The 23,005-nt window shown below is 49.9% G+C and overlaps 1 protein-coding gene across 5 annotated transcripts in view; it reads left to right on the forward strand.

Annotated features, from left to right (window-relative positions):
- The window catches only part of NCK2 (NCK adaptor protein 2), a 112,197-nt gene extending 90,188 nt beyond the window's left edge, over positions 1-22,009 (forward strand). For all 5 annotated transcript variants that reach the window (XM_043468813.1, XM_043468815.1, XM_043468817.1 and 2 more), the window contains 2 exons: positions 9,096-9,805; positions 20,791-22,009. In XM_043468813.1, coding sequence (XP_043324748.1) covers positions 9,096-9,805; positions 20,791-20,985 — 905 coding nt within the window. In that variant the 3' untranslated portion in view covers positions 20,986-22,009. The remainder of the gene's footprint in view (positions 1-9,095; positions 9,806-20,790) is intronic.
- The last annotated feature ends 996 nt before the right edge of the window (positions 22,010-23,005 follow it).

The raw sequence follows: 23,005 nt of genomic DNA on the forward strand, positions 1-23,005 counted from the left end.
GACCCGGAGTAGAGAGAGGCTGCTGAAGGACCACTGCTCACTCTCTGAAGTACACCTCGTGCTGTCTGGTTTGAGACTTGTGGTTGGAGCGGGGCTGGTCCTGGGAGTGAAATTCCCCAGGTTCCTCAAAGCGTATCCATGTGGGGTTGACTGAGCGACTTACTTCTGCAAGAAAACACACAGACGGGACAACTTGGGATTTTTTTTTAAATTTTTTAATTTTATATTGGAGTATAACAGATTAACAATGTTGTGGTAGTTTCAGGTGAAAAGCAATGGGACTGAGTCATACATATACATGTATCCATTCTCTTCCTCCTCCTAACTCTCCTCCCATCCAGGCTGCCACATAACATTGAGTAGAGTTACCTGTGCTGTATGTAGGTAAACTTTTTTTTTTTTTTTAACCAACTCAAATGTCAGGATTTAACTGGGTGGGCATTTGACAGGACTTTATAGCAAAGATAAGCAGCTAGGATGTTAAAAGGAAATTCAAGTGGTATGAGGTTCTCTATTTTAGAGACCAGGGTCTTATTCATAAAGCTTGAGTAGTGTGTGAGTATGACAGTGAACATGTGTGAGTGTTAACCCCTGGTTTTGATGGTAGGGTTGTGTTGAGGAGGAGGCTGTCTTTGTGTGTAGAAATGCACATCACGTATTGAGGTAATGGGACAGGACACTGGCAGCTTGCTCTCAGAGAGCTCAGGGAAAGAGACATCTTTTGTGCTGTTCTTACACCTTTCAGTTCAGTTCTGTTTAGTCGCTAAGTCGTGTCCGACTCTTTGTGACCCCATGAATCGCAGCATGCCAGTCCTCCCTGTCCATCACCAACTCCCAGAGTTTACCCAAACTCATGTCCATTGAGTCGGTGATGCCATCCAGCCATCTCATCCTCTGTCGTCCCCTTCTCCTCCTGCCCACAATCCCTCCCCAGCATCAGGGTCTTTTCCAGTGAGTCAACTCTTCGCATGAGGTGGCCAGAGTTTCACCTTCAGCATCAGTCCTTCCAATGAACACCCAGGACTGATCTCCTTTAGGATGGACTTGCTGGATCTCCTTGCAGTCCAAGGGACTCTCAAAAGTCTTCTCCAACACCACAGTTCAAAAGCATCAATTTTTCGGTGCTCAGCTTTCTTCACAGTCCAACTCTCACACCCATACATGACCACTGGAAAAACCATAGCCTTGACGAGATGGACCTTTGTTGGCGAAGCAATGTCTCTGCTTTTTAATATGCTATCTAGATTGGTCATAACTTTCCTTCCAAGGAATAAACGTCTTTTAATTTCATGGCTGCATTCACCATCTGCAGTGATTTTGGGACCCAAAAAAATAAAGTCTGACACTGTTTCCACTGTTTCCCCATCTATTTGCCGTGAAGTGATGGGACCGGATACCATGATCTTCGTTTTCTGAATGTTGAGCTTTAGGCCAACTTTTTCACTCTCCTCTTTCACTTTCATCAAGAGGCTTTTTACCAAACATTAAACCAAATGGGCAGACATCAAGTGGCCTAGGTTCGATTCCTGGATCTGGAAGATCCCCTGGAGAAGGAAATGGCAACTCACTCCAGTATTCTTGCCTGGAAAATCCCATGGACAGAGGAGCCTGGCAGGCTGCAGTCCATGGGTCGCAAGAGTGAGTCGGACATGACTGAGTCACTAAACCACCACCACCATTCAGAGATCAGAGGATCACCGAGCACCTGCTGAGATTGGACCTGAAAATGAGGCTGCCACTGGACATGAACATGCTGACTGAATCTTCCCCAGAACATCCCCAGGCCGTGGCTCAGAACTTTCTGTAATCATCCAGCAGTCCTTTTTGGGTCTGCAGCAGGCAGGGGAGGGAATCTTGCTTCTTGCTTGACCAGTCCAGGCTACTTCAGCCAGTTCAATAAGCACATCTTTGTTACAACAGAGACGGAAGAGAAAGATGGTCAGAAAGCCCCTTGGGGCCCCACCTCTGTGATGCTGCAGCCTTGGGGTGCCCTTTCACGCCCCACAGATCTGTGGGTCTCTGCTGTGGTCACAGGCATCCTCGGCGGATCTGAGCAAGGCAGGCAGCAGGCGGTCTGTCCAAATGAGCCCAGGGCGAGGAATGCCTTGGTCCGTGATTATCTCAGGCAGAGCTGGAGTTGTCCCTCCCTCTCTCTGTCTGTTGGAAGTCCCTGTAAGCTCCTTGGTTCCTGCTGAGTCACCTCTGGGAACAATAACCAAAAGCTTTGAGATGGGTGTAGACGTGCTGTGGGACCAGCCCCGTGTCCTTGGCTGTGTGTGCGTCAGGAATGGAGCCTGGCAGGACGGAAGAAAGGGTAGCACTCAGCCCCTGGGTCTTGAGTGTGGGTGGACCGGAAGAGCAACCCTGGCTCAGATGCCTGGGGCTCGTTGGAACAGTGGTGCTGTCCCCCATGGGCCACTGGAAAAGACTGGACAGTACCTCTCGGCTCCTCTTTTATCCTTCTGGAAGCATTGGTGCATCCAGTCACTCCTGGCCCCACCTGCAAGGCTGTGTTGGTTTTCTCCCACCCGTGCTGTCCCCTGGGACTGTAGAGGACTAGCTACTCATGAGCATCCTTTACTCTGGGCCCCAAGTGACTCACTTATCAATAACTTGGCCTGGTTCCTTTAATGTTGAGGGGAGCAGGAGCTGTTAATGAAAATGATTGAGAAGTCAAATGTCCCAGGAGTACACCTCCTCCTCTTCTGTAAATTCTTTTCCATTTTGGCAGCAGTCTCATTGGCAGCAAGCACATTCTCTTGTCTCTGCCATTCACAGGCTTTTGGTATGACACGATTTCTGCACTCAGATAGCCCTCAGAATTGTCATCTCTTTGAAACACCTGTCTTTTATCAAACTGTTCATTGAAGGAAGGCATACTTATTTTAAAAACTTTTGGAAAATAGGGTAAAACAGAAATCATCTGTGATCTTATCACCCAGAAGTAATGACTGTTAGCATTTGCATCTGTTTGCTCAGAACACACATAGAATCAAAATAAAGATTGTGGAGGGGACTTCCTGCTGGAGTCAGTACTGGCTGTCACCAGGCAGTTGGTGCTCAAGTATCTGCCCTTTCTGCTGAAGCCTGATTTCAACACATGCTGGAAAGGAGGTTTACTGTGTGAGTTTGGTCCATGCCTCCTTGCTTGGTCAGTGGTCAGGATGCTCATTGTCTTTGTATTTTCTATAAACAACCTAAGAGGAGAAGCTGATTCCTTACATTTGTCTTATAAGTAGTTTGGTTTTCTAGGTTGAATGTCCATAAAGGATAAGAAAATTACTGATAGTCTTTCTACATGTCACTTAAACATAACTTCCTAAATGAAGTCATCATCTAAGGAACCAGTACAAAAAAGTACTTTTTTTTTTTTTCCATTTCAAAAAAGTACAAAACCAAACCACTCCCCTGATGCTGAAGCTCCACTACCTTGGCCACCTGATGCAAAGAGCCGACTCATTGGAAAAGATCCTGATGCTGGGGAAGACTGAAGGCAAAAGGAGAAGAGGGCGACAGAGGATGAGATGGTTGGATGGCATCACAGACTCAATGCACATGAGTTTGAGCAAGCTCCAGGAGATGGTGAAGGACAGGGGAGCCTGGCATACTGCAGTTCATGGGGTCACACAGTCAGACATGACTAAAGGATTGAACAACAGCAAACCACCCCCTAAGTTTTTATGCAGCGCATGCAAAGAATATTGAGAGATCTCAGTTTGATTTTAAACATCCAGCTTCTCCAATTATCGTCTCTTTACCATGTTATAGCAAGGACTCTGGGTTTTCAGAGCCACTTTTAACACTTGAGGTTTACCTCTTCAGTTTCTGCTGTATAATCTATACAGTTGTGCGAACCTGAATTACATATAACATGCCATGATTTAGAACTCTCTAGATTTCTGTCTTACAAGATCATTCATAGTACAGACGACCTGCCAAATGCAGTGCCCACAGACAGTGGAGACGTCTACAGAAACTGTGGTGCCAGCACCCAAAATAAACTTGGATTTGTCTCCGTGTATCATGAGCGTCCAAGTATTTAGAACAAAAAATGTAAAACAACTCACAACAGATCAGTGGGTGGATAATTAGAAAATAGAGACAGATTGTTCAGAAGAATGCTAATGGGAGAAAAGCCAGGAGGGGCCATGGGAAGGAGGAGGGGCTGCCCCCTGGAGAAGCCGGGGAGAAGCAGGTATGCAGTGAGTGACACGGGGGTTGTGAAACCAGATGCGTCATCCCCTGGCCCCTTGTGCCCCGAGGAAGGACGAGGACAGCAGGTAAGGTATTTCCCAGTTTCTTTCCCAGCAACTGGCACCTAAGTTGCTTCTTATGAAAATAATCATTTTTCTAAAGAACACCCTTTCTTGACTCAAGTTACTCAAGTGGGAGCCTTCAGTTTTAGAAGAAACGTGGACTAAAAATGTTGAGAGTTTAAGTAAAGCCTTCTTACCGTGTTTCTAACTGTGCTTCCCCATATGGCCTGGCTCATTTTTAGACCCGATGCATATGTCTCAAACGTTCCTTTCCCCGATTACACATTCACGCCTGTCCCCGGGGGCCAGTGTGGGTGCGGGGGACATTGTTCAGGGCTGGTGCCATGGAGCTGACTGCAGAGCCCCTCAGGCTGCTGGCCAAGCAGGCCCCTTCTCTCCTGCACCCCTGGCCCTGTGCCCACCACTGCTCTAGGTACGGGAGGGCAGGTGGGCATCTGAAGGGCCCCATCTGACCTGAGCTGGCCAGGGTCTGATTGTAGAGCATCAGCGGTTTGGGGCAGGCTGGATGTTCCTTTGTTCCTCGCTGAGCATTTGTTCACGTCATCTTTGTCTCCAAGTCGTTCCCTGATCTCTCCAGGCTGCTGTCGCTTTCTCTTAACTCTCAGCTTCCTTTCTCTGCTTCTGAACTCATGGATTCTGTGAGCGTGCGGATTGTCCCAGTGGTTCTCACAGCTGGGAGGCTTCTGGAGGTCAGGTCTTGGGGAGTGTTCAGGCTGGGGCTATGCCTACATTTCCTCCTGGAAGCCAGCTGTCCTGGGGTGGCTGTTCGCAGGGAACCTTCATCGATTTTGTATTTTTGATTTTTCAGGAGCAAAACAGTTGAGAGTCTGACTTGGGAAATATACAAGTGGGCATTTATAGTGGACCGTGAATTGGTGGTAAAGTGGTCGGGGTGTCCTTCTGCACTGATGTGAGGTAATGGTCCTGTCATGTTAGCCCATGTGCTCAGCCAAATGCTAGTGACAAGGGTTGGCCGAAGGAGCCAGGTGGACCACTTACAGTTCTCCTGTGGTTGTTTCTTATAGCCTAGTGTGTACAGTCGAGTTTGAAAAGTGAGGTTCATTTGACAGCTTGGTGTCTACTCTGTAGAGTCCTGGCAAGACCCTGGAGATGACCTGGCCCAGAGGTCTTCTGTGACAATCAGTCAGGTTGACATACTTGTCCAGGGTCACAAAGTGCTTCGCAGCACAGCTGGGAGCAGCCCCAGGCCACGCTGGGTGGCGGGAATTGGGGCCTGGAGCCCAGCCCCTTAGTACCCCTCTTGGAGCCTGCATGTGCCTTGTTGCCAGCGTGTGTGCCTCATCCAGAGTGGCATGTGGTCCTGGAGCCTTGGGAGATGGGGCGTCTCTTTCACTCCCTCCCTGAAGGCCCACTTTGCATTGAGGAGCATCTTCTCCTGGGACACTTCAGAGGGGCCCTTGTGTCTCAGCTGCTCCCAACCCAGCAGGCAGGACTGGTCAGCTGTGCACCCCCCACCCACCCAGCCCCGCAGGAGCATTTTAGGGAAAATACAGACACATGCACGTCTCTGGAGAAAGCACCATCTGTTGTTTTCTCCACTGGACCTTTGTCCTCACCCAGAAAGGAAAACAACGTATGGACTGATAATAGCGGTAAACACCACGACCACAGTTGTACAGCTCCTGCTGTGTGTTGGACACCGCACACATCCTTTCCTCAGGCTTCGGACCCTCACGATTGCCTCACCCACCCCCGCAGGGCTACTGACATCCTCATGTTACAGATGCAGAAACCCAGTAGAGAGAGTGCAGAACCGCCAGGCCACAAGCCAGTGGGGCAGGAGCCAAGCTTGAAGCCTGGTCAGAACTGGGGTTCAGTTGTCCACCAGCCATTCACCCCACAAATGTGTTGACCCTGTGTGCACTCTGTTGTTCGTTATTGTATTTCATTTTACTGAGCAGGTGTGGGCTCAAAAAGTTGCTCTTGTGAGCTTCTGCCAGTGACAGATGCTAAGTGATGCTTTAGAAGGTCATAGTGAATGCTTGCCACCTCCCAACCACCGCCCCACTCCCCCAGGCACATCACATTCAGAGATGCTTGTGCTGATGGATCGGGTATATGTGTTGAGAGGTACTAAATATGTATTTTTAATTACAATTTATAATGAAAACCTTTCAAAAATTCTTTTCCCTGGCATCTGTGCTACCATTTGACTTTCACATTTGGTAGAAAATCCTATGCTTCTGAACCAGTTTTTTTTTTTGTTTTTTTTTTCAGGCTTACACATTCAGTTATGTTATTTGCCTGCTTGTTCATGGGGGGACGGGCTCTGTTAGGAGCAGGAATGGAAGTTCTGCTTCTGGACTCGTGGACCCATGCGATGGTGTGCTTTGCCCTGACATGTCTCCCTCTGCGCCAGGTCCTGGCAAGTCTGCCCACTGGAAAGGGGACTATCTGGGCACACGGATGGTGACTCGCTCCTTTGTCCCATCATCCCGACCCAGGCCATGTGGGTTTGCCACAGGGATGGGAGGTCCCATCCATCCGACAGCCATCCATTTCTCCTTCCTCCCTCTGGTCCTGGACATCCCCTCCCTGAACTTGGGGCTCCGTATGGCATATAATAGCACGTTTCATTGCAGGGTAAGGGATAAGCCTAAGGTGCACACGACTAGGAATAAAAAAAGTAAAACCTCCTGGGTTTACTGCAGCTTGGGAGAGTGGGGGCACAGAGGGGTGGGTCAGGAAATGGTGCCGTCAGGTTCCAGGGACATAGCCTAGCTAGAGTAGGGCCTCCCACCCTGGCCGTGGAGTTGCTGGCTTACAGACATGTGGTTCCTGGACAGGGGAGGCTCTTAAGGCATGTGGAGGGGTCAGCAGCACGTACTTGGAGGTGGGGGGCAGGGGTGGGAATCAGGCTGCTCCTAACTAACCTGAGCTCTGCTGGCAGCCCAGGTGTGTATCCCTGAAGAGATCAGTCTGCAAGGACTGGATGGGGCAGACGAACTTGTGATGGTGAGATAGAAGATGGAGCTTGTTAACCAGGCAAACATTAGTTGAATGCCTGCCCTGAGCCAGGCCCCAGGCCCTGGGAAGATGAGTGCAGCAAGGGGAGAGGGCGCTGCGCAGGTGGATGTGTGCTCCGCAGGCCTGGGGGCCCCAGTCGCCCATGAGGAGGACCTCACCGTGCTGCTGGTGTTGCTGATGGGTCTGGTGCTGAGCAATCCAGGGATCAGTCCCCGTTTTCCTCTGGAGGGAAGGCACCTAGCGAGGGTGACAGTGGTGCTTAGCTGAGTACTTGTCAGGGGCAGAGAATGCCAGCCTGGGCGGGTCCACTCTGGGAGCCAGTGCCCAGCTCCCCGTGGTCCAGGCCATCATGACACCTCCTTTTATTCCTCTGATCTCCCTACCCGACAGGGGGGTAGGAACAAAGGGAATTCTCAGGACCAGGCTGTCTGTGTGCTGTTTAGTCCCTCAGTCATGTCTGACTCTGTGCCACTCCATGGCCTGTAGCCTGCCAGGCTCCTCTGTCTGTGGGATTTCCCAGGGAAGAATACTGGGTGGGTTGCCATTTCTTCTTCCAGGGGATCTTCCCGACCCAGGGATCTAACCCTGAGTCTCCTGCATCAGCAGGTGGGTTCTTTACCACTGAGCCACCAGGGAAGCCCAAACTGTCTTTACTGCAGGGAATTAAGGGAGAGAGAAGTACAAGCTATCCATAGAAGTGCATTGGTGTCCTTTTGGGAAAAAAGCAAAAGATCTGCCAGTGGCCACAGTTTCCCTACTGTGAAAGCTCCCATGCTGGTGTAGCTTGGAGGCATGGTGGGCAAGTCGCCACCTCTCAGGAAAGCCGAAGAAGCACAGCCAACCCCACAGTCCAGGGGTCGTCCCCAACTCGGGCATCGTGCCTTCCTCCCTAGGCTCGCTTCTGCAAGGTTGCGGAATTCTGTGCATTTTAAGCAGGTTAAATAATTTTTACCCTAGGGCTTTTCAAGCTGTATTCCTCATGCACAGGAAGTAATGTTTCAGGTGACAGCTTGGCCCTGACTCACATATGTAACTGAAGCAGCAGTTCTATGTTTGATGCACTCTGACATCTTCTGCTTTGTTTCCTTTCAAAAAGAAGACAGTGCACACATACAGGCTGCTCAGACCCTCTTAAACTGATTTTCTGATCCACTTGTGGGTTTGCCACCAGAATATGAAAAATTCTGCCTTAAATTTACTGCATGCGCTGTTTTTTCTAAATCACTCATCACTACTTGTGCGAAATCAGTGCAGTTTTGAAAGAAAAGAAGGGAAGGAAGGAGAAGGGTACGGGTTTCTCTCCAGTGTTGCTGCTCTGTTGCCACCCTGGAAGAGTGCCGAGTGTCCCCAGAGTGGAGGACAGGTGGTGGCCAGCAGAGCAGGACAGGCTTGAGGAGAGCTAGGGAGGGTCTTCAAGGTCATTTGGTCCAATTTCCCACCCACAACACAGAAGATACCTCTGTCCTGATGCAGAAGATGTTTCTGTATGGATGCCTATTTTGTTTGTTTTGTTTTCCTCCTAGTGGCATATCACTGCTTTCATCATTTTCAGACTTTACACAATTTTATCCTCTTGGTTTGCTGGTGCTCTGACTTTTTTTTTTTTTCTTTTTTGAGGAAAGCAGAGATCAGATATGGTAATTCCCAGCTTTCAGGCATTTGGCCACTGTTACCTCTGTTTTTGACTGGTTGGTCACCAGCCAGGGGGCCGAGTCAGTTCTGTATCTGTGTGCAGGCACTGCCCCTTGGCTGGGACCCTGCGTGGAGCCCTTGCAGGGTCCCACTCCGCTGAACCTGGTCCCTGTGCTGAGCTTTGCTGTTTCTCCACAGGCCTCGGAAGGACCCGCCGGAAGACGAGTGCACGCGATGCATCCCCCACGCCCAGCACGGACGCGGAGTTCCCCGCCAACGGCGGCGGCGCCGACCGCATCTACGACCTCAGCATCCCCGCCGTGGTCAAGTTCGCATATGCAGCAGAGCGCGAGGACGAGCTGTCACTGGTGAAGGGCTCGCGCGTCACCGTCATGGAGAAGTGCAGCGACGGCTGGTGGCGGGGCAGCTACAACGGCCAGGTGGGCTGGTTCCCGTCCAACTACGTGCTGGAGGAGCTGGACGAGGCAGCCGGCGACGCGCCCGGGGGCTCGAGCCTGCGGCCCGGCGCCACGCTCAGCAATGGGCAGGGCGCGCGGGCGCTGCAGGTGGTGCAGACGCTGTACCCTTTCAGCTCGGTCACCGAGGAGGAGCTCAACTTCGACAAGGGCGAGACCATGGAGGTGATCGAAAAGCCCGAGAACGACCCCGAGTGGTGGCGCTGCCGCAACGCGCGTGGCCAGGTCGGCCTGGTACCCAAGAACTACGTGGTGGTGCTCAGCGAGGGCCCGGCCCCGCACGCTGGCTCCGGACCCACGGGGCCTGCTCGTGCCGGCCGGTTCGCAGGCCGCGAGTGGTACTACGGGAACGTGACTCGCCACCAGGCCGAGTGCGCACTCAACGCGCGGGGAGTTCAGGGCGACTTCCTTGTGCGGGACAGCGAGTCCTCGGTGAGTGCAAGATGGGGTGGGTGGGCAGAGGGGTGTGCTTGTGTTTGTGTCTGGGTGTGCACATATGTGGACATCTCTGCGTGTGCACCAGGCTTACAGGGCGACTTCTTCCTACCTAACAGCGAGTCTTCAGTGAGCACAGAGTTGGGTGGGTGGAGGGGTGTCCATGTGTGCACATGTGTGTGTGTGCATCTCTGTATGTGTGTACCAGGTGTGCAGGGCGACTTTCTCATCAAGACAATCATTGGTGAGTGTGGGGCAGGGTGGGTGAAAGGTGTGTACACGTGTTTGGGTGTGCACAGGTGTGCATCTCTCTGTGTGTGCATGTGTGCACCCGGCATGCAGGGCAACTTCTTCATCAAGACAGAGTGCTCAGTGAGTGTGGGGCGGGGTGGGTGGAAAGGTGTGCATGTGTGTGCACATGCATGAGCACATCTGGGTGTGCATGTATACACACATCTAGGTGTGTACACATGTGTGGGTATGCACTGGCCATGCAGGACGGCTTCCTCCTCAGGATAGAGAACCCTCGGTGGGTGGGTGGTGCACAGAAAGGAAGCTGAGAGCATGAAAGTGTGTGGAGGTGTGTGAATGGCCTCAGACAGCAGGGGTATGTGGGGCTCATGTTAAGCAAGATGAACACAGATGCTCTATACAGCCTGTGTCCTGAGGCCCCAGCCCCATCTTATGCTGACATCCACTTGGACTGCCCAGCCTCTGCTGTACCCCTGGTTGGCAAGGTGCGTTCTTGTAGGTGAGATGGCAAGTACAGAGTGTCTCAGCTTTTGGAGATTTTGCTGCCTCTTGAGTGAGGTCACCCCTGTTCTGTCCTGCAGACCCAAACATCATTTTCTCCCCTGGTTTCCCTGCGTTGATGACCCAACCTTGTTTCCTCTCTGGGTCTGAGATGCATCAGATGTTCTCAGCAAGGCAGACACCCTGTTTTTAAAGTGTGTAATCCTCAGTATGTCCCTGCCACAGGCACCACTGAGTTTATCTCTGAAAAGCTTTTAAAGCACTCAGGAACAGAACTGAAAAGGAAAAGGACAACTGTTAAGAGAGAGGTTTCTGTGTACAAGTTGAGTCAGCGGTGTGCGGCCTCTCAACTTGGAGCATACCTGTTTCCAGCACAGATTTGGGGTCTGTGTTTCATATGTGTGGCCAAGTCTGTCTGGGAGAACTGGGCTGTCATTCCAGGTTCCTTTTTGTGTTTTCATTGTGGAGGTACTAAGCTGGTTTTGTCAGTCCTTGCAAATACACCTGCCAGAGTGAAGCAAAAGTTTTGAGGATGGAGTCCAGTGTGAGTTTTGAGGATAGAGTCCAGTGTGATCATTTTCTGTTGTTTCCTGTAGACTTTAGTTTAATTGTCTAAATGCAACCTGTAAGACTAGTCAGCCCATGCTATGTACTGTAATTGTCCCCGAAAAGGTTAATACTGTGATTACTAAGTGCACAGTCAAGATTCCTGTTGACTGATCTAGAGGGAGTTCAAGCCCACAGAAGTGGTTTCTGTTCAGACAGAGAGGGGCAGCTGTGATGGGGGTGGAAACCGGCCCCCCGTTGGTGGCAGCAGCTCATGGTGGCGAGCACCTGGGACCTAGACAGTAGCTGCATCTGAAATCTGGACAACAAGCTTTTCTCATCCAGAGTCAATGGTTTCTGGCAGGACATCACATTAAGTTGTTCTCACATGAGGCCTGGTCCTTGCACAGATCAGGAGGCTTCAGAGAATCAGGTTCAGAGTGCTTGCAACCCGCCTGAGCAGAAACTCAAAGAAAGCACCAGAGACCCTGTCACAGTAGGAGGTGATCAAGGGACAAGGATGATTCAGAGTCAAGGAGTCTCGTGCTGATTTAGGAACATTGGGTTTGAAGAGGCTTCTTAGAAAGGAGAGGGGTAAAAGCAGCCCCCCAGAGTGGAGACAGTGCCCCCAGGTTCTTCTCTATGGGGCCAGGGAAGGGGAAAGTCTTTAGCAGGAGGCAGAGAGTATCACTGTCTTAGAGAAAACCTGTGACTTGTCCATGAGACAAGTAGGCCATGGTCCCTGTCAGACCTCAGGACCAGGTCCTTTTAGAGGTAGAGGAGGGTACTTTTCTTATCTGCACTCCACCCCTAGGAACTTGAAGAAGCAGCAGTGTTACATTTGTCTCGGATTATGAGAGGAGAAAGCCTTTTCTAAATAACTAAAGTATTGCTTGTTTATTTTAACCATTTTTTTTGGCGGGGGGAGCCTTTCCACATTTTGTTCCCTCTGTTTTAATTTAGAAAACTGAGCTATGACAGCTCATCGCTTGCTGGGCCACTGGCTCTCGGGGTGGGGAAGAGGCTCTCTGGGACTTGCTTAGCTCTGCCCCTGCCATGGCCCCAGCTCGGCCTGAAGGCTGCCATGTGGCCCAAGGGTGTGCTGGGCTGCTTGTCTGGCTGGAACCCGCTGTTACACGTGGCGCTGTCTGCCGTGTGTGCGCCTATCTTGTGCCAAAGAGATGCTCAGGGACTCTCAGGTGTGCTGCTGCTCTTCTCCTGACGGCAGGGTGAGCCGGCTGCGCTGTCTTCATTCTCGTAACCAGGTCTTTGCCCACCTGTCATCTGCAACTGTGAGGAGCCGTTCAGATGGATAAGTCCATCGCTTATCCGTTTGCCTGCCTCCACTTCCTGCCAGCACCTTCCCGTCTTCTTTCTGCCTATCTGTTGTCTTTTTCCTATTCACTCTGGCATCTCTAACATGAGAGCCTACTGTTCAAAGCTTCATGAGCCCGGAGTGCCACAGCCTGACCTGACTCAGAGTCCGGTTTCTGCAGGACCCACAGGCATCCCCATTCAGTTTCCTTTTCCTTCCTCTTGGTCTCTGCTCAGGGCTCACCTTTGGTCGCTGCAGGACCTGTGATTCCTCAGTAAGCATAGCCGCTTTTTTAGAGTGCCTCTTCAAGATGCATTTCATTTTTTTAAAATATCCCAAGCAATTTCAGTATAAATGAGCAAGATTCTTGCTTGATACTTTGCATTTAAAAATATTCCGTATTTTTCTGTATTGAAAAGTAAAAAGATCTGAGTTCTGGGAAATCTGTGCTTGGGTGAGGGGGAGGGGGGGACATATTTCAGAACAACAAGCAAAGCATTGGCATATCTTACGATATCCGGGGTCAGTGATGTGTGGGTATTTCAGAGGCGTGTGTTAGACATGGTTTATCAGCCAGTGAATAAACCAGATGACCCTGCTTTGGCCCTTTTCTATCTTGCATCTTAATATCGAGTTTTCTCTCTCCCCCTCTCTTGCTCTCATCCCTTGCCTCTAATTGCCATTTACCTTTAGCAGCTAAAGATGAAATAGTGTCAGTTCTTCATATTTAATCATTATATTCCTTCCATATCATTAAATCTAGAAAATTCAAAATTCCTACCTGCCTTCTCTAATGCTCATTGTAAATCCTTATGTATTTGTTCAGACTTATTCTGTGGATACAGCTAGGAAACTATCTTACAGTGAAGAATAACCAGTAACTAAATTTCTGTGTACTCTGTAAGCTGTCAGTATTTTATGTTTTCAATTGCTGTAGAAAGTGACAGCTTACAACTGGGTTGAGGTCTGCAAAGCATCAGCCTGTGGTGTAGGAAGCCGTTTTTCTCTGTAAGATGTTAAAGCTCCCAAAGAGATCGTCTATTTCCCCATATTTTGTGTCCCTATGTTTTTGTGTCATTTATTACGAAGGGCTTTGGATGGAGTTTTATCTCTGCTCTATTATGTGTAAAAGAAGGTGAAGAGTGCTGAATCCCCTCTTTTGGAGGGAGATGCTGTAGAAAGTGGAACAGAGGGCTGCTTGTTACCTGAAACCTGATCTATGGCGAGAGCAGGAGGTGGTGCAGGCAGCTGGGCTGTGTCACTGGGTGCCCTGGGGGAATCCCAGTCACGTGGCCTAGGGTGGTTCAGTGGCTCCTCCTGGTCCATGATGGGAGGAGACCTCCCATCGCCCTCTCCTGCATACTGCCCAGATGATGCTCTCTCCTCCTGTGGACCTTCGCACACATCTGGAAAACTGTAGAGTACAGCTGCCTCCATCCCCACAACACCCTCCCTCCCTGCCCAGTCTAGGCACACATGCCGTTCACACCTCACTCCTCCTCCTTTCCATCTGGGAAGCCTCTGTGAGCCGTGCTCCTGGGTCCCACGACGGGGCCTGTGCTCACAGGTGTAACCGCCTTCATACGTGGCTGTGCTGCCCCCACGGCAGCCCGCTCGGCACTGGAGTGCGTGGTGTGTCATCCTGTCGGCCGTTGAATCCCAGCATTGCGTGAGACCCTAGAAAATATTCTCCACATTCACTGATGATGCAATTGTCCAGCATGTGTGTGTAGATTCAGAGTGACCGGGAGCCAGCAGCAGCCAGAGGAGGTACCAGCATGCCCAGCCCTTCCTCTGCACCCCCTGACCCCTGGGCTTGTGAACTCAGGTCAGACTTGGTGGCCTGTAGCTCGGGATTGCTGCCACCAGGGGTCCAGACAACCTCCCTTCAGGCTGCAAGTGTAACATGGAGAGAGATGAGTGTTCAATAAATCAGTGGGAACTGAAAAACAGCTCTTTCAAACTAGAGTGCAAGTGTGAGTGTATACATGCTCAGTAGCTCAGTCCTGTTCAACTCTTTGCAACCTCATGGACTGTAGCCCACCAGGCTTCTCTGGTGAAATTTCCCAGGCAAGAATGCTGGAGTGGGTTGCTATTTCCTACTCCAGGGGATCTTCCCGACCCAGGGATCAAACCTGCATCTCATCTCCTGCATTGGCAGGCTGATTCTTTACCACTGAGCCACCTGAAAACTCTGTCAAATAATTCATCTGTAACAGTATTCAGAATCATTTTCATAAAAACCCCCAGATCATTAGCTCCCTTGATGTAAATGTTTATTGATATCCTTGCTGCTGTTGTTCAGTCACTCAGTTGTGTCTGACCCTTTGCAACCTCATGGACTGCAGCATGCTAGGCTTCCCTATCCTTCACCGTCTCCTGGAACATGCTCAAACTCATGTCTGTTGAGTTGATGATGCCATCCAACCATCTCATCCTCTGTCACCCTCTTCTTCTCCTGCTCTCAATCTTTCCCAGCATCAGGGTCTTTTCCAATGAGTCAGCTCTTCACTTCAGGGGTCCAAAGTTTTAGAGCTTCAGCATCAGTCCTTCCAGTGAATATTCCAGGTTGGTTTCCGTTAGGATTCACTGATTTGTTCTCCTTGCAGTCCAAGGGACTCTCAAGAGTCTTCTCCAGCACCACGTTTGAAAGCATCGATTCTTTGATGCTCAGCCTTCTTTATGGATATACTGCTGTCATGTAAATTCACAAGTACCTGTTAGAAATGTTTCCCCCCAAGAATTAAAAGCAGTGGTGGAAATTTTTTTAAAAACTGTATCTTGGGACTTCCCTAGTGGTCTAGTGGCTAAAACTCCGAGCTCACAATGTGGGGGACCCAGGTTCAATCCCTGGTCAGGGAACTAGATCCTGCATGCTGCAGCTAAGACCCAGAGCAACCAAATCAATCAATCAATTTTTTTTTTTAAAAAAAGAAATGGGTTTAATAAATTTTAATATATGAGAAAGGTGTGTACAGTTGGCGCATGTATTAATAGCACCAGTGTAAACCTTTCTGTCTTCCTACTCCATTTCTTGTTAGCCATAACTGTAGAAGGACTGTGAACAGGCTTGTCTTCTAGGCTGGAGGGCTCCATTTTCATTTACAGAAGAGAGGTAATTCAGGCTTTGCTCCCAGTAATCTGCTGATCACTGCAGTCAGTTAGCAAGGAGAAAAGGTCATAGAAATTGCTAGAGTTTCTTTGAACTGTATCCCTTGTTTTTAACAGCACACAGGCACAGGCAGACCCAGAGCAAGGGGTAGGGGGCCCGCAGCCCCAGTAGACACATTCCCATCCTCCCAGCGAATGTTTTCTGCCCTGATTGTGGTTTCTCAGGGGCTTCCCTGGTGGCTCAGATGGTAAACAGTCTGCCTGCAGTGTGAGAGACCCGGGTTCTATCCCTGGGTTGGGAAGATCCCCTGGAGAAGGAAATGGCAACCCACTCCAGTATTCTTGCCTGGAAAATCCCATGGACGGAGGAACCTGGCAGGTTACAGTCCACGGGGTCGCAACGAATCGGAAATGACTTCACTTTTCTGTGGTTCCTCAGCCAGTGAAGGGGAAACACCTTGTCCAATGAGATGAGCTGAGGAGCCCAGATGGAGGGAGGAAGGTTTGCATTCTGCTCTGCTCGGCTCTCAGTAAACATTTCTTTCCTGGAGGCCGGTAAGCCCACCTCTTCTCTCCACTGCCAGGAGTCTTTACCGCCTGTCCTTTGAAAACAGTTCCTTCTCGACTTGCAGGAGAAACTCTGCAAGAAGTGTTGACATTTTGGTCTCAAGATGCGGGCGAGGAAAGTACTGGCCCACCGGAGATGGTGTCTGCGGCATCTCACCAACCTCTAGGACCCTGTGACTGCAAGTCAGTCCCACCCCAGATGCTGGGCTCATGGGCTTCATTCCTCTTCTCAGTATGGTTGAGCCAGCAGACACTTGTCAAGATTCTGTGACATGCTTCGCTTCAGAGTGTCTCCCAGTCTTCCTGCCCAGCGCCCACGGCCAGCGCAGACCAGTGTGGCTCCATCCTTCACACAACTTCCCCCAGGCTTTTGGGAAAGACGAGCCTGTAAGGACCAAGACTGGTGGTGCCGAATTCTCAGGGGTCTGCTCCCCACCCCCCCACCTCTGGAGCAGCCCCTTTTCTTGTCACATCCAGGGGACTGGCTTCTTGAGAAGGGAAGAGAATCCGGGCTGTGCCAACCAGGGGGTCCCCTGCAGGCAGTATCTAGAGCAAGGTCTGACCCCTAAGGACAGAGTGAGACAGGCTTCCCCAGCCTGAGGGTGGGGTTTGTCACAGAGCCACCTCCTCCAAGGTGCGTCTTAGCACATGAATCACATTCCTGTCTTGTTCTCATGGCCCTGAACACTTGAAAGCACTGTGGGTGGTTCACTCAGACCTCATCTCAAACTGCATTTGAAGCCCCTGGACGGCCCTGCCCCTGAGCTGCTCGTTCAGGGGGTCTGCGGTGGGGCCTGAGAATTCGCTTTTTCTGAAAAGCACCCAGGTGATGCTACTGGACTTGGGAGCACAAATTGAGACGCCCTGGCCCAGTTCATCCTCAGGCTTCCTTCAGAACTTGGTGACGTGTAACAGTGCATTTTAGCACAGAGATCAGAAGCACAAAGATGCTGGAATGAGTGAGTGTTCTCCAAAGGTTCGGCACCCCCCTGCTTGGTGTAAACTAATTCCTCCCATGTCCTTAACTTCAAGGTTTCTGCTCAGGAGCCCACAAAATTAAAAATTACTGTCTCTGCTACAGCGACCAGTTTTACTGCTGTCATGCATATGTACAGGAGACACATCAGGAGGCTAAATTAAGGCGCTTAAATTTAAAAGCAAATTCAGAAAGTCATCTGCTGATTGTGGGGCACAAGTAAAATTGAGTCTATCACATAGTGACGCCGACTCACACACTCCCTCCGTACGATGCCGCTTTGTCTATGAACTGATTAAAGAGTCTCTAAAACTAGCTCAATGCCCGGCTGGTCTTAAACGTAAAACTGAAGTCACCTTCTATCTTTATCAGAAAGCACAGGCTTTTGGCACAGAACGTATATGCTTCTAAAAATGAACAGATCTTGAAACTACACATTGCTTCTTAAAAACCGGAGGCCCCAAGAGAGAGCTGAGCGGTCCCTAACATGTATGTACTGCTGGACACAGGGCATGCTGACTGCTCAAGTCTTCACCCACCGGAATTGACCACCACATGACAGGGACCAAGGGGCTGAAGCTCAGGCCGTCCTGTGCAGAGCACCTGTCGGGCGGGACCTGTTTACTTTGTTCTGTTTTCAGAACCATACACAGCATCCCGCTTGGGTGGGAATACTGATAACACTGAGGCCAGCTCTCATTCATCTTGATTAGTCTTGTGTAAACGTGAAAATAGCAGTGATTTGAGAATTGTGCAGTTGATTACTTAAAATGTCCTTCTGTGCCGTTTAGACTATTTTAACTTTTTTTGTATTAAAGTATGGCCAATTAATGGCAACCCACTCCAGTACTCTTGCCTAGAAAATCCCACGGACGGAGGAGCCTGGTGCAGGCTACTGCCCATGGGGGTTGGCAAAGAGTCAGACACGACTGAGCGATTTCACTTCACATGGCCAATTAATGAGGCTTTCCTGGTGGCTCAGCGGTAAAAAATCCGCCTGCCAATTCAGGAGCTGCAGGAGACTCAGGTTCGATCCCTGGGTCAAGAAGATCCCTTGGAGGAGGATATGGCAACCCATTTCAGTATTCTTGCCTGGAGAATCCCATGGACAGAGGAGCCTGGCAGCCTACAGTCCCTGGGGTAACAAAGAATCGGACATGACTTAGTGACTAAACAACAGTGGCCAATTAACAATGTTGTGATAGTTTCAGGTGCGTGGCACAGGGACTCAGCCATACATATACATGTATCCATTTTCCCCCAAACTCCCCTCCCTTCCAGGCTGCCACATAACACTGAGCAGAGTTTCTTGTTTTATACAGTATGTCCTTATTGGTTATCTGTTTTAAATATAGCAGTGTGCATGCTGATGGCTGGTTGATCTGATGAATCATTCATGATGACTCATTTCTCTTTTGGGGGGAGGAACATAAGAGATCAAGTTGGGGAAATAATTTTCAAGTTCTGTATCCCCCTCTCCACCCCCTGTAGGCCCCTAATCCTCTAATGGCTGTGATTCTGGAAATAACACATAATCCAAGGCCTAATTGGATCTAGATCTTCCCATCTCTTCCTGAAATTTTATCCCCCCAGTGTTTCCTGGGCTTCCCCCAAGGCACTGGGCCCTGGGTTTAGTGTAGAGGTAAGATGAGGTTTTCCCCTCAAAGATTTATTTGGTCTGTTTTGGGCAAAGGGATACACAATTACTAACTAACTGAATATGTCCATCTCTGTGATACTTTTTAAAATATATTTATTTTAATTGGAGGATAATTACTTTACAATACTGTGATGCTGACAGTTGTGACTGTTGAGGGCCAGCGGCCCACCACAGATCTGGGTTCTCCCAGATCCCCCTTTCCCTGAGTAGTCATTGGTTTATATGGAGTTGTCTCTCATTTTGCAAGATCTGTTCACTTTTGCTCAAACATTTGCAGAGTCAATGTAAAAACCAATGAAGGGGTGCTTGTTGGTTTTGTCCTGGTGGGAGACATGTGAGCAGGGGCTGGGTTGGTGGGTCATCATCAGCAGTGAGTTCCTGGTTTGGGGAGGGGTGGAAGTCTGGGCTCAGAATTCACTTTAGACCTGGATCATACAGCTCCCACCATCTGTAGGGCTCTCTGTGGACACAGCCATGGATTAGACGCAGCCCTGATCAACAGATGTGTCAGGATGTCTTCTGCTGGACAGTAGCCAAGGAGGTGTTTCAGTGTTAAAGAATCCACGTGCCATTGCAGGAGACATGGATTTGATTCCTGGGTTGGGATGATTCCTCTGGAGAAGGAAATGACCACCCGCTCCAGTGTTCTTGCCTGGAGAATCCCATGGACAGAGGAGCCTGGTGGGCTGTAGTCCATGGGGTCGCAAAGAGTCAGACACGACTGAGCCACTAAGCAACAATAACAACAAAGCCAAGGAGAGTGGAGCTTATCCAGTTTGGGGATGCAGAGGCATCTCCACGTGGCCATTCTGTGCTCTGAGACCCTCAGGAATGGTTGAGCAGAGGGCAGGGTGGGACATCCTTCCATCTCATTGATTGGGTATGTGTCACCCATCATGTTCCAATCTCATTCCTTACTTGTAGTTATCCACCTTTCCTAGCACTGCTTATTAAAGGGACCATCTTTTTTCTGTTGTATATTCTTGCCTCCTTTGTCACAGATTAATTGACCCTGAGAGTGTGGATTTATTTCTGGGCTCTCTATTCTGTTCCATTGACTTTTTTTTTAATCAAAGATTATAATTGTACAAAATAGAGAAGTATAGAACAAAATACAATTATTGGAGGATAACTACCCAACAATATTGTGTTGGCCTCTGCCACACATCAACATGAATCACCCACAGGTGTACATATATCCCCTCCCTTCTGAAGCCCCATCCTGTTTCTCTCCCCATCCCGCCCCTCTAGGTTGTCACAGAGCACTTGGTTGAGCTCCCTGTGTCATAGAGCAGATTCCCACTGGCTGCCGTACACATATGGTAATGTGTATGTTTCCATGCTGGTCTCTCAGTTCGTCCCGCTCTCTCCTTCCCCCACTGTGCCCAGAGGTCTGTTCTCTGTGTCTCTACTGCTGCCCTGCAAATAGGTTCATAAGTACCATCTTCCTAGATTCCATACACATGTGTTAATACACAATATTTGTCTTTCTCTTTCTGACTTCACTTTGTATAATAGGCTCTAGGTTCATCCACCTCATTAGGACTCATTCGCATGCATTCTTTTTTTTATAGCTGAGTAACATTCCAATTTCATATATATATCTATACACACACACACCACAGTTTCTGTATTCATTCATCTGTCTGTTCCATTGACCTTGGTGTCTATATTTGGGCCAGCACCATGTTGTTGGCTGAGCTCCTAATAGTGGTAGAAGCCAGGGGAAGTGTATTTCTAGCCGCTGCCTATGTACAGACCACTTTCTACAAATCCAAGAACTAGCTGGGGAAATGAAAAACGTGCATTGGTTAGCATCGGTGCTGTGCATTTCAGAACAAGTCTCCAGTTTTCAAATAGAGAAAGTACATTTTACACCGAAAGTACTAAGTACAGTGTCACTTTTCTTCGATCCAGAACACGAGCATCTCACCAGCCTCCAGGTGGTTCTAAAGATCAGGAGGTGGCTGCCCTGGGTGTGGACTGGAGCCCAGGCTCCCCAGCCAGTGCACGGAGCCCAGTGGTAACCCGTGTGTGTTCTCTTTCCCCCACAGCCCAGTGACTTCTCCGTGTCTCTCAAAGCATCAGGGAAGAACAAGCATTTCAAGGTTCAGCTGGTGGACAACGTCTACTGCATTGGGCAGCGGCGCTTCCACACCATGGACGAGCTGGTGGAGCACTACAAGAAGGCCCCCATCTTCACCAGCGAGCACGGGGAGAAGCTCTACCTCGTCCGGGCGCTGCAGTGATGCCCCGGGAAGGCGCCCTGGCTGGGCTCTCTTGCAGGCCCCGTTCTCTCCGCCTGGTCCCTTCTTTGTCCAGGTCGGTTATTTGCCACCCGCCCCACTCTTTGCCATCCCGGGCCCTCCCGGCTGGTTTTCGTGATGGGAGGTGGACAGAGCGAGTCGGTTCACTTTTTTCCTCCTCCATGGGAGACAGCCTTAGTCCATTCACACCGCTCGCGCCAGCAGACCCCCCCTTACAGACCTTGGGCGCCGTGTGGATGCACCAGAGCTGCCCTTATGTCCATGAGCCACAGAGCAGGCGGCACCTGCCTGGGGACCCCCAGTCCTGACCCCAGCAGCCCTCCATCCGTGTCGTTTGTGCTCCCACGGCTCCCAGGCTCTCCGGGGACAACCCCGGGTGCTCTTAGCAATACTGGAACCACCGGGCAAGACGGGAGGGAAGATGCTGTCCAGTGCCTTTGGGGCTGCGCTTGCAATAAAGAGAAGAGGTCCTGGAATGCCGGTTTGCAGAAGAGGGGCCAGAGACTGGGGGAGACGGTGGTTTCGGAAATTCCCCCCCCCGACGTGCCATCAGCAGAGTGCTCTTTCCTCTTGCCCTTCGGCTCGTTTCAATCTCACAGTGATGTATTTAATTCTCAAAGTCATATGTACCTGTAGCCATTTGTTGACACTAATGCAGATGATTAAGGAAAACAGGTGATCTTTGGGGAGGGGAGCGACCCACACTTCACACACACACACACACACACACATACACGCACACACAAAATATATATATATATATATAGTATTTGCTTTACAGGGAAATTTTTCAGGGTTTACAAAAGGATATGTGATTGGTAGTAAGAGACACAGAATGTTTATGGAGAAATTGCATTTTCTTTTCTCTTTACATCCGAACTCCTTTATAGTTCCAATATACAGTCTTGAGATGGCACATTCCTACAGTTGAGGAAGGGGTCTTGAGACCTCCTAAACTGCATACTCAATTTTTTGGATATTGTAATAAAAAAGTATTATGACGAGACCCCGTGTGTGTTCATCTTTTGCCAAGCCTGGACTGAGCAATGGGGAAGGAGTTCCTATGAGCGTGAGCACTCAGTGCCCCCAGGGGAGCGTTTTGAGGGAGGACTTCTAACAAACTTATTACTTGTGTGTTTTCTTTTTCTACCACCACATTTTTGTATCTTGAAATAATAAATTTTAATTAGCGTGACTCCAAGAGAAACCAGAATCTCAAGTTTGGTCTTAAAATTACTCTTTGGAAATTATATACGTCACCAGACTGTTATCAGCTAGCCTTCTCTCCTCTAGCTTTCCTCTCCCCTCTCCTGCCTGCCTTTCATGCACTGGGGAAGCCGTTGTCTAGCCCCTCTGAGTGCTGGGCCCTGGGAATACAGAGCCAGAGAGCACTGGCTTGCAGCAGACGTGTGCTCATCTCTCCCTCTCTGCTGGACTCGGCATCCTCGTCCCAGCTCCTTGAGTGGTCCTGAGATCATACCCATCACACAGATGGAGAAGGTGAGTCAACAGGTGATTGCACGAGGATGTGGCTGCTGCCTCCTGGAGCAGGTGGCAAGCCCAGGGTCTGGCTTCAGGACCACACACCTCCCCACACACAATGCCAGCCTTGGGAGGCACCTCTCTGCGAGTTCATTGTATCTTTAGTTGTTGCCTTTGTTATACGTTTGATGATAAATTAGAAATTTGGTGTCTGGTACCTGAAATTGATGGCGCTTAGGTGACTCAGTGATAAAGAATCTGCCTGCCAATGCAGGAGATTTGGGTTCAATCCCTGGGTCAAAAAGATCCCTTTGAGAAGGAAGTGGCAACCCACTCCAGTGTTCTTGCCTGGGACATCCCATGGACAGAGCCTGGCGGGCTACAGTCCATGGGGTCTCAAAAGAGCTGGACACGACTTAGGAACTAAACAAGAATCTGAGGTTGGGGGTACCTAGTTACTTAAGAATGGACCTGTAGGTGAGTACAGCAGACCATCACCTTAGACAAAACAGGTAGATCC

This window comes from Cervus canadensis, chromosome 5 (assembly GCF_019320065.1).
Source record: "Cervus canadensis isolate Bull #8, Minnesota chromosome 5, ASM1932006v1, whole genome shotgun sequence".
In the NCBI taxonomy this organism is placed as follows: Eukaryota; Metazoa; Chordata; class Mammalia; order Artiodactyla; family Cervidae; genus Cervus; species Cervus canadensis.